At 38.8% G+C, this 12,311-nt stretch overlaps 1 protein-coding gene across 1 annotated transcript in view; it reads left to right on the forward strand.

The window, feature by feature from the left end:
- The window catches only part of THSD7B (thrombospondin type 1 domain containing 7B), a 568,319-nt gene that overhangs the window by 548,423 nt on the left and 7,585 nt on the right, over nt 1–12,311 (forward strand). Inside the window, exons 21-26 of the mRNA XM_078070024.1 lie at nt 2,380–2,539; nt 3,590–3,763; nt 3,864–3,959; nt 6,564–6,646; nt 8,775–8,967; nt 11,981–12,068. Coding sequence (XP_077926150.1) covers nt 2,380–2,539; nt 3,590–3,763; nt 3,864–3,959; nt 6,564–6,646; nt 8,775–8,967; nt 11,981–12,068 — 794 coding nt within the window. The remainder of the gene's footprint in view (nt 1–2,379; nt 2,540–3,589; nt 3,764–3,863; nt 3,960–6,563; nt 6,647–8,774; nt 8,968–11,980; nt 12,069–12,311) is intronic.

Here is a 12,311-nt window from a genome sequence, read left to right on the forward strand (position 1 = left end):
GAATCCTCACTTATTGACAGTCTTGCTCAAAGAAGCCTGGGTCTGTTTTCAGTCTCTAGTGTGTAAAGCTTCATGAATGAGAGTGAATGCTTGCTTTATGAATGAGATTATCATTCGGATGCTGATTTCTCTTCATCTTTGGCTGCTGTTGTCAAGGACAGAAGAGCTTAAAGTTGACTCTGGATACCTACTAGGAGCATACTATTGTTTGTCTTGGTTTTGAAAGGCATCCCTGATGGAGACTTGTTTCTGGTCATTTTCAAAGAAAACTCTAATCAGCTGCATCTTCTGTTACCCGAGGTTCCAGACAGCAAATTTCATGCATGCTGCCATGGCTTCAGACTCTTCTCTCCAAGCACTCCATAGCAAAACATACACCTCAGGCAATTCTGCAATGGACCCATCATCCAGAATAATGACTTCTAAGAGAGACCCCCTTCCCTAAAAAAGAAATTCAACTTACAACTATTTTCGACTTTAGAGAGTAAACATTTACTAGAGCTAAATGAATCTACTGTGAATTAACTCAGAACCTCTATTCATCTCCCCAAAACTACACTTATGTTCAAAATTAGGGTGCATTTCCTTTGGCAGTTTCACAATCGCCAGAGAAATGATTTTAGAGCAGGTATGAAGGATTGATAAGTCAGGTGTGGGAATTGCCATCTTAGATAAACAAATGATAATTCTTATTAAAACCTCTCTAGAAGCAAAAGTGATAGCCTCAATTTATGTGCCTATTCAGATTTTCAAGCTTTAAGTTGCTACAACTTGGACCTCCTCTAAGTCGCACCTTTTCTTCCTTGCCAGTAGGTCTTTGAACCTAACTTCCTTGTTATGTAAAGAATTTTTCTCAGCAGCCGCTCCGTAGCAGCCTGTGCGTCCAGCAGTCTGTTCACAACCTGCCTTTGGCACTTGGCAGTTGCTGCCACAGTGCCTGGCCCTGGTCGGGGCTCGGCAGGCCCAGCAGCCCCCAGACCTGCTCCACGCCCTGGCCCACTATCCTGACTGCACTAGTCAATCACCTCCTCCTCCTTTGCTCTTGCCTCTCCAAAGGCCACAGCAGCTCCAAAGCCTTGGAGAGCCAGTTTCTGGCTCCTGCAGCATAAAACTGGGGAGGGCATAAAAAGAACATGAAACCTCGTTTCCCAGTGTGGGACACAGTTACCAGACTGCCACCAAATAATGAGTTACTGGATTAGAGCACGTGGCATCGCTGACTGCCGCCGCAGAGGTACAGAGGTGGGAGCTCGCTCTAGCTCTCTCCCCCACCCTCGGCCACCACATGAGCAGTCGTCATGAAAACTCTAGCTCTTCCCGCCGACTCCTGGCATTAGTGGGAACTGAGTAACACACCTCACAAGTTTAGGGGAGTTAATAGTGCCTGGGATTGCCTCCCTCCCCCGTCTTGGATGCTCCTGAGGCATGCTGTTACCACATGGCCTGTCTGGAAGATAGGGGTGTCCGAGAAACCAGCTGGGCTTCCTTGCGAAGTTGAGGCCAGCTTGGTAACACACGACCTTGTATTTGCTTTCCCCTCCATTCCTGCTGTAGTTCTTTACCCTCACTCTTGGGATTTTACCTCCTTAGCTTCGGCTCTGTTTTCTAAGGTACTTATGGAAAAACAGAGCTACTATCTAAAGCTATCCAAATATCCGTGGACTTCTTTTTGAAGTATGAACCCCTGACAAAAACTGAGGAGAAAACACTCATGAGTATCCGCCAAAAATGTTATAGTAGGAAACCTTTCATCAGGCAGCAGGTTAGGTCAGATAACCACTAAGAGCTTTCCAGTTCTAAGTTTCTGTTTCTGTGAGACACTGCACAATTTTTTTTCTAATTGCCCAGAAAAATCTGAGTGGGATTTGTATTAAGTATCTTCAAGAAAACATTATTCAACACAGAAGGCATGCTGGGAAAACAACTTCTTGTGACAAGAGAGAAAATTGGTGTTTTATTGGAAACCCCAACCTAATCCACATGAGAAAGGACTGAATTCCCTACCAAAGAAAAACGAGCAAAGTAAAAGAGAAATGTATGCCCTGTAGCTATACATGCTCTCTTGGGGAGTGATTATGGATTAGGCCATTTTAATACATACACCTAGACAAATTTCATCTTGTTTGTTCTTTTTCAGTCAATCCTGGCTGAGTTCCAAAACGAATCGTCATATTCTGAGTACATAAGTTCCACAGAACAAATTTGCATTTCTACTTCAACTTCTCTATCAGGTCTAGGAGAATTGCTCAGTATGCTTTATTGTCAACACTCCCAAGAGGAGGAAGCTGCTGATTTTCTTGGCCAGGAGGTGGCAAGAGCCAAAAAACTGGGATATGCTAATTGTCTGGGTAATTCTGACAGTATCCTTTCCTTTAACAGGGTGGAGACTGTGGGGAAGGAGTCCAGATCCGCAGCCTGTCCTGCGTGGTCCACAATGGTTCAGTCTCTCACTCGGCTGTAAGTGTAGATGATGCCCTGTGTGGAGAAATGCCTTTTCAAGACAGCATCCTGAAACAGCCATGTTCTGTGCCTTGCCCAGGTATGCAGTTTTAAATGATTGGGAGGGACTTCCCTGGTGCTTTTCAAATTCATTTTCTATTTTTTTTCCTGGAGAAGCTCTCATCGAAATTGAAATTTTGAATTAACCACAATTAATAAAGTTATGACTTTGGAAGATCCCTACAGCTTCAATTGAGGCAAAGTAGGTAAGAGGCAAAAAAGCACTGGACTTGGAAATTTAAGAATGAAGTTAGAATTTTGTCACATCACTGGTGTTTTATCAGGGACGTAGAATTTAGTGCCTTGGACCGATGGCTGCTCTATCTAGAAAATGTGTTAATAATGCCTAACCTGACAGTATCTAGCACACCGACCAGCACTCAAAAAATGCTGACTGGATCCTTGAGTTGAGGAACCCCGGAAAGATGGTGTGGTAGAAGCAAGTAAGGCTGTAGGTTCATGAAAGCATTCTGTAATTGTGAAGGTCATTAGTTACATAAAATGTATGAGTTGATTTTAATCCTAATAACCAACCTAGCTTGCATGGCCTAAGTTTAAGGTGGCTGAATAAATCCACATGTGTATAAACACATACATACGTATGCGTGTGTATGTGTATATATATATATGTGTATATGTATATGTATACACACAATTATGTATGTTTAGATTAATAAACATTCTTTATACTCAAAGATATTTCACTTCAGAGGAGACTTCCCCTTTATATGGTTTCTATGAATGTCTATTTTGTGACATTATGTGGCTCTTTGAAAACTGAGCTACTGTTTTGAAAAGTTTATTATTACTAGAAGACAGATGGTGTCCGCTAGATAAAACCACCATGATTTGAAGTGAAGTAATGGCAATCTGGTTTTTGATACTTTCTTGCTAGACTAGATTAAACCATAAATTATCATTCTTAGTATTCTAAGTGGAAAATTGGTCAAGGTCGAATGCATAGTGTGTACAACCCACCCATATCACTGTACCATCACAAATCTCACTGTGAACCAACCCTGTCCGTGTAAACGTTTCAAGTGCCAGTTTTCATGTTATTTTCCTTGCTCTGTCCTGCACAATCATCCAGGAGACTGCCACTCAACGGAATGGTCAGAATGGAGCACATGTGAATTAACCTGCGTCAACGGAAGAAGCTTCGAGACAATGGGCCGCCAATCTAGGTCAAGGACATTTATAGTCCAGTCTTTTGAGAACCAAGACAGCTGCCCTCAGCAGGTTCTAGAAACACGCCCTTGTGCAGGTACCAAGAGCACTTTTCAGTTCTCAGCCTTGATTGATCAATGCTTATTCTATTTTTACGTGAGGTGTAATAGAACCGCTGTTATCATATTTACTTGCAGGAGGCAAATGTTATCACTACACATGGAAAGCAAGTCTTTGGAACAATAATGAACGAACTGTATGGTGCCAACGTTCAGATGGCATTAATGTCACAGGTATTCCTGCCTAAGATTTGTGTGGGCACTTCAAAAAGATCTCTGAGTGTTGCTGTTTGTGAGAAGAATTAGCTTACAAATTATAAGCACGAGAAGACTGGGCAGGTGGCCTTAGATGATCTTCATAGCAAATTGTCATTAGACCTTATTTTGTTTTAAATTTTTAATCGAACAATAAATTAGATTTAGGTGTACAACAGAGTGATCCAATAATTATATACAAGATGCCCACCAAGAGAACTGTATTACAGCATTATTGACTATATTCCCAATGCTGCATTTTTCTTCCCTGTGACTTATTTTATAACTAGAAATTTGTACCTTTTAATCCTCCTCATTTCACCCAACACACCTGCTCCCCCACCTTTGGCAACCACCGGTTTATTTTCTGTATTTATAAGTCTGGTTCGCTCTTTTTTTTTGTTGTTTGTTCATTTGTTCTGGTTTTTTTTTTTTTGGATTCTATGTATGAGTGAAATCATATGGTATTTGTCTTTTTCTGTCTTGCTTATTTCACTTAGCATAATACCCTCCAGGCCCATGCATGTTGTTGCAAATGGCAAGACTTCATTCTTATGGCTGAGCAATAGACCTTTGCTTCTTAGAAAGCAAACCATTCTATCCGAAGACCCATAATACATCCAATGACTTACACAATAAAATTTCCTTAAATATCATGTTCTGAGACAAAGGCTGGAAAAGACACATGGGAGTTTAAAACAATAGTCTCTAACGTTTTAAATCATGTACCTTCTCAGTAAAAAGTTTTTGATGACACCTCAACATTCTAATTCTATGATGCTACCATATCATATTATAAAACACATACAAAAGTTGAAAATAAAAGGGTGGGTAAAGATATAATAAACTATATTTCTTAATGGCACAAAAAAAAACTTTTGCTGTAAGTTATAAAGATTTGTATCATGCACTGGAAGCTTGGTTTTGGATATTTTGCTAGTCATTATTACTTGACAGTGGATACAATCTGATTGTACAAGTGATCTCAATTTTAACGTTTTTTAATGCCTTCTCAGAGAAAATTGTCATTGTTTTTACTGCTACTGCAGCTGACAGAGCTTATCATATCAGTGAGAGAATTTCTATTCTTCTGTAGGAATTGAAGAATTGTCAGCTCCTTCTTGGTATTATTTGCCTATATTTGCATTATAGTATTCCCTTTAATCTGTAGTTTATCTGTAAGGTAATTTATTTTAAGCTGCTTGCCCGTTCTGTAAGTTATTATTGAAACTAAATACGTTGCAAATCTGTTTGACCAGGAACACCACAAGCAGCAGCCTCTGCAGCATGGGGAGAGTTGGCAAGTGAGGGTTACACTATCAAAGTCTCCTCAGTGTACTTGTTGCACCAGTCTACAATACTGGGCCGTCCACTGATGAGCTCAGGTTAGCACGACCAGCTGCTAAGTATTACAGCTTCTTTCTTAAATTTAAACAAAATATTATATGAACTACACAAATTCTAGTATTTTCTAGCCGATCCCCTAGAGATTCTGTCCCCAGGGGCGCAGACACTGCTCTTGGGAGATCACTGGTTAAAAGAGTGGAAACAGCCCCCCCAGCAGTATGGGTAGCAATGACACCATGTCCAAATTATCCATTTCACACGTAGGTGTAATTCTGGATTTTAGGGGGTTTTGTTGTTGTTTTTTTTTCCCCTGTAGGGATTTTTATACTTCTGGTAACACTAGGAATTTAGCTGCTTCATTCACAGGGAAAACAAAAATCTGTTTCCTACACCATCTTAGGCTCAAAGCTTTTTGCTAGCTACCAAATCATAAACTATAATTGGGTCACAATTATATAGTAAGGCAAAAGCTGGAATCTATAAGTGAAACCAGTATTACATAAATACAATTTAATTAATTACTGCCCTCAAATACATCAAGTTCTTAGACTAGTTCCCAAATCCTGAAAGGCATGGCTACTATGTAAATTACTGCAGAGTATAGACATTATTCCATCCATTTACTCAAAAATATTTAATAGCAACAAGTTTGGTATCAGATGTATGACCGCCTCTCCTGGAGCTTATACATTTGCTTTTAAAAATGTATCAAGCTCCATATGTGACCGTGTGTGTGTGTGTATATGCATTCTGGTTAAGACACATTTTAAAGTTTTACCAAGGAGTTTGCTACCGTGGTCCATAAATCTATCCATGGCATCCTTTTAGCATTGGTTGTTGCCAACTGGCTTATTGCCTAGTTGAGGTATTCAGGCACTGGAGAAAAATATACATAGAATGAGTCTTTGAGCAGATATATTTTCTGCTCCTGAACTTCAGTTGAAATTTCATCCATTCTTTTCCTGGCCCGGCACACAGATGTGGCCCTCAAGCAGAGCCATATGCTAGAATGACATTGCCAATGAGTAGGTATAAAAACTACTGCCACCATCTTGAACAATTCTTCCTAATCGATAAAATACAGCTGGCCTCTGTGTCAGCAAATGCGTATAAAAAAGAATACTGTTACACAGTGGCAAGAGAGGAAAACAGTTCTTTTTTTTAATGTTTAGCACAGAAAAGTCCACAAACGATGGTGGGTTTTTGTGTTATTTTGTTTGTTTTGTTTTTTTGTAGGAGGCTGCTCCCCTCAGGCACGTCCTGCCGCTATCCGGCAGTGTAATCCAGCCTGCAGAAAACCTTTCTCCTACTGTACACAGGTGAGTCCTGTGCTGGAGACTTCTAGACCTTTACCTGCTGTCTTCTGCATATGCTGTTGGGTGTTTTCCAGTAGACCACAGCAGCAGTTTCCTGTGCTCACGGTACCATCTAGAGGAATTTGCAGGAATAATCACAGCTATTAAGGATTTTTTTTTTTTTTTAATAGGGCCACGTCTTAAGGCTATAGCCAAATCTGCCTTTCAGATAGCTAATTCATATTAGCTCTGCTTATCAATAAATGTCCTCAGTTGATTTATTCTTTATTAGCCTTTCATCTACCCAAACTATTTGGAAAGATCTTATCAATGTTCATATTTGCTAATTATTTAGTAAATTGATTACACTAGTATGAGTAAATTTTCAGTTCATTTAAAATAAGTTAAATATTTGCCTATGAGGAAAAATTACGTATGTGCACGCATTTTTTTAAAGCAGAACTCTTTCTTCCGTTCTTCTCCCTTGACTCCCATTTACCACTGCTCTGGAATTAATGCAGAATGTGCAATGTATTCTAATCAATGGCACTCATAATGAGCAGTGCATATATAAAGTTATGTCATGTTCCTTAAAGAAACACGTTTCTTATTATGCGCTCTTTCCAAAAATGATCTGGTTAAAAATAATTCAAGCACTCAATCCTATTTTATGGTTCTTTCACTTCAAGGTGGGCTAATTCTATACCACAGAAAAGCTAGTACCTAAGCTTACAGAGGAGAAAAGAGGTCAGCAACAACTTCATAGGCTAATCAGGTTTGCAAAGTAGAAGGTGTAGCTTTCCACCAACTGTCTGGATACCCTCTTTAATAAAACAAATACCTTTTGCCTTGAACTTTTGGCACATGTGATCAGTTACAGCTTTTTCACTTAGACTGGAGGTGATCTTAATTGTCTTAATTAGCTCTCTATTGAACACCCTGTAATATCTTGAAATGAAATACTGTGATGTCATTATAGGAATGCTGCCTTTTACTAAACAATGGGCAATTATTAATTTTACCCTACTTTTCTGGCCTTTTCCTTTTGTAGAAGATTGAGGTGCCCCCCTTAGTTTTAGTATCTATTGCTCCTTAAAATTGATGTGTTAACAATTGATGACCCAAATATATTGATCCTGATGAATCATACAGACTTGAGTGGCTGTGTGAGACTGGGGTCTGTTCCAAAAATTCCATATATTTTCAGGTAAGGCGCCCCTACAGCAAAGTCCTACAGATTCATAATTTTATGCTTAACTTGTTCTATTCTTCTCTGTTGTCTTTATGTTTCCTGGAGGATGGAAGAACAATTATTTTCAGTTTCACTGCTAGAGACAGAAGGAAATCCTTGTTTGTTATATCTCACCCTAGCCAGCACCTTGGAGAGGTTTCTTGTACATGAAAATGACCAGGAATTCACAGAGAAACATGAAGAACACATTGTCACAATGCCAACTAGGAATGTGTTGTAGTGTGACACTCAGGGTACTCCAAGGAAGAATGTGGGACATGTGCCTTTGGTGAAGTCTTTTTTTTTTTTTTCTGCACTTAGGCTGCCCTCCTTGAGGGCAGAACCAAGCCTGCAAGCAGAGAGGTAGTTCAGACTAGTTAGTGATCAATGGTCGAAGGTGGTAAGCCACATTCAGCAGCTGGCTCGGAAACCAACATCAAAGAGCACAAAGCCCAAAGGCGCTAGTACATAATCCCTGTTGCTTTACTTCTCAGCATCAAGGGCAGCAGGTTCGAGTGAGCGGGCAGGAATTTGAAATGCCTAGGGACCCTATATGGTTTGAGAAACACTCGTGGAACTGTAAAGAGCCTTAATTTCAGAGACAGACCTTGGCATCAAGACTGGGGGGAGAGTGTAGGATAATTTGATTAAATGACTTAAAATCTCTGTAAGAGAGAAAAGACAAAGAATACCTGGAAGGCATGAGAATTGTCAACCTGTAGAAAAGTCTGATGATGTATTTAAGGGTTGACTTTGGAATTCACAAAAAGGAACTGCTCAGTTTTTCATCTCTTGGGCAACTCTATTGCTGAAAATCCCCCAATTGCCATAACACACATCACACAGGTATTAAGTGATTCCAACTTTTACCTTGTTCTTTGTCATCACCGTGTAACCATAAAACTATTTTGGATGCTGTAGGGTGGAGTCTGTGGCTGTGAGAAGGGTTATACAGAGATCATGAGATCCAATGGTTTCCTGGATTACTGCATGAAAGTACCCGGCTCTGAAGATAAAAAAGCTGATGTGAAGAACCTTGCGGGGAAAAACAGACCTGTGAATTCAAAGATACATGACATTTTTAAAGGATGGTCACTTCAACCCCTTGATCCAGGTACATTTATTAAGAGTAAGAAATACACATTTACTCGTGGGGCATTGGGGTTCATAATGGAGGGAAGGAGAGAAAGAGGAGACAGGAGAGGTGATGTGGTCCAATTCAAGGTTTCTCAAATTTGAATGCCAAAAAGGGGTAGTTCCTTTAAATGTAAAATGTTCTCATGGAGGGTTGAAGAGAAATCTCTTTCAAGCCCAGTCTAAGAGATAGGGAATTAAGTCCCCAAAATATTAGCCTTTAAAATTATCTTTTCATTGTAAATTACCTCTGCAAAAGTAACTGAATTTGTGTATATAATTGAAATTAAAAGCAAAAGTTGGAATAGATCAAGAATCTGCAGATACCTCAGGAAATGCCTAGGGACCCTATATGGTTTGAGAAACACTCATGGAACTGTAAAGAGCCTTAAATTCAGAGACAGACCTTGGCATCAAGACGCGGAATGTACCTGTTTTGTGATTGAGTGTAATGTTTTCGCCTCTCTCCACTGATTTCATAAATGACGAAAGAGGTCCAAAGACACCTATCTTGCAGGACTGTTGTGAATTTTATCACAGTGCTGGGCCTGCAGGGGTCAGGAATTGGTGGTTATTAAGGAGAAGCTTTCTGTGTACCTTGTCATTCTGTGCTGGTTGTATTGAGTGATCTCATTAGGTTGCAAAAACCTAATGATTTTGAGATTAGGAGTCTGAAACAGGAAAAATGAATTTGACCCAGGTCCTATCACCCATAAGTAATAGGAAGATTTGAAAGGTCATAGCATTTGTCTCCACTACCCCCTTATGAAGTATGCAGAAAATGAAAGCAAGATTCTCGGTGCTAATCCTACATACCTTTGCTAGGAAACAAAATGCTACTAATAATTAAGCAAAGTGGCCTGATAGGGCATGGAGAGGGAAGGTGTACACAGAGCTCAGGCAAAACATACCCTGGGAATTTCCTCCCAGACCCCAGGCCTCTATGTATCAAAAGTGTCTTAATGATATGCTTAAATGAAGCAAAAACCAGAGCCTGGGCCCAAATGACACTAGATCTAGCAGGAGAAACCAGATGTACGTTCCTCAGCCAACTCTTCAGGATGACCACAGTTTCTTATTTCTGATTCCACTCAATGTCTGGGCATGCCATAGATTTTTAAAACATCTCATTCATTTTGTGATTAGATTAGCAGTAGCTTTAAATCTGAAGGAAGGGTGGTAGGAAATGTAACCAGGCCCACCCATTGCCTGTAGACCCCAGTTCAGGAGGAGAATTAGGGTGAGGTTCTAGAGAAATGAATGCTCAAATCCACAAGTGAGGTCCTTAGCCTTTGGGGGCTAATTAAAACATCAATAGTGCCATGTATGTAAATATACATATGTGTATCTATGTTTTTCTCATGATGGGAGTGTAAATTGGAACAACCTCTAAAAAGACATTTAGGCAATATGTATCATACAGTTTGACCTAAAATTTATTTCCTAAGAACCCATCCTACAAATATATGTATATATGTATACTAAATGATGTTTGTTACAAATGCTTCTTATAAAGAAGATTAGTGGAAATAACCTAAAGGTATAAAGAGAATATGGAAAAATAAAATAGGATACAAGTACCCAATATGCCTCATATTAAAAAGAATGAGACCTGTCTTATCTATCATGGGAAATTATTTTAAAAAATACAATTCAAAATATGTGCCATTTGTATCTCTTTAAAAATAGATGTATATTTTGTATGCATGTACTTATATACGTTTGCATATACAAAGGAAACTAAAATGCTAAAGGGAAGGAAAATGGTAACAGTGGTAGCTCCTGGCTTGGGAATTGAGAGAAAGTAGCAGGGTGACTTATTTTTCACTACATATCTTTTTTTAATAGTGTGAAGTTTGATCCTATCCATTATGTTATTATAAAAAGTTATATTCGTTTTTAAGTAACATGGACCACATACCTCTACACTGGGGATTTAAAAGTTCTCGATCCTCCAAATACTTCAGCTCTGTGAGGTTTAGGAGTAAAAAGATGAAAGGTGCTTTCTCACTCAGTGAAGACTTTTTTTTTTCCCCCGATGTAGAAAACTCAGAAGAGGGGATTTCATCATTAGTGTTTCAAAGAGATCAGAATCAAAGCTTTGTTAAAAGTTTCATGACCATAGAAAAATATCATTACTGCATTGAAACCTCATTCTAAGACCTAACTGAGGCTTTAAAGTGTCTTGTAAGCAAAAACTGTAATGGGTAGTGACAATATAATTGAATGTAATTGTGATTTTATTCTAAACAAGTGTTTACAATAGATTTTGATAGTTGTTCATCCCACAGAAGCCTTTCAAATAAGATGCTGAGATGCTTTTTGGACCTGCAGTTAATTACATTCATGTAGTGTAATGAATCTTGTGTGTGTGTCTGCCTTTCAGAAAGGAAGGCAGTTCCTTGGGAATGCTAAGGTCATTGTCTTTCTCAGTCAACTGTGCTCACATAAAACCATTTGTACACTGAAGTTATATATAACATAGTAAAAATCACAAAACAGAACAGACTTACTTGGTTTTATTTTTCTTAACTCTGGCAGATAGGATATCAAAATAATGTCTATACTTTTACATGTGTGGTTATAATTTGACATTATTTGGGCATATAGTTTTTGTTCACTCGACATCATCTGTCACCGAAAGGGGTGATAGTTTTCTTTGCATACAGGATGGCCTCTTAATTTTTTGGTTCTGTGTTGTCAAAATGTATTGCAATACTTTTTGTACTATAAGACTATACACAGATACATTTAAAATAGCCTGACAATTGTTAGATCTTATGCAGTAATGATTACTGGTGTGTGTTTGCCATTGTGAAAAATTTGATAGACTGTCTTACATTTTCACCTTCGTTGGATGTTTTCTAGCTGTCACATATGGGTAGTTCCACTATGATTGTGACTTATGCCAGTCTCAGAATTCAGATGATAAATAATTCAGATGAGAAGACTTTTGTATGCTAAGCTTGTTATTTAATCTCTATCTTAAACAGATGGCCGTGTAAAAATATGGGTTTATGGAGTTTCAGGTGGAGGTTTTCTTATCATGATTTTCCTAGTATTTACTTCCTACCTTCTTTGGTAAGTACTAACTAGTAAAACATTATATTCCATATTCTGATAGGTGAGGTATTATACTAAAAGATCCGTGGCCATTAACCCACAAGTAATTATCAACAGTAGAATACTTGAAATCATTTGTCTTTCCTGTCCTCATTTGACATAACCTTTTTTTTTTTTTTTAAAGCTTTTATTTATTTATTTGGCAGAGAGGGAACACAAGCAGGCCTCCCGCTGAGCAGGGAGCCCGATGTGGGGCTCGAT

The sequence above is a fragment of the Halichoerus grypus genome, chromosome 4 (genome assembly GCF_964656455.1).
Source record: "Halichoerus grypus chromosome 4, mHalGry1.hap1.1, whole genome shotgun sequence".
Classification (NCBI taxonomy): domain Eukaryota; kingdom Metazoa; phylum Chordata; class Mammalia; order Carnivora; family Phocidae; genus Halichoerus; species Halichoerus grypus.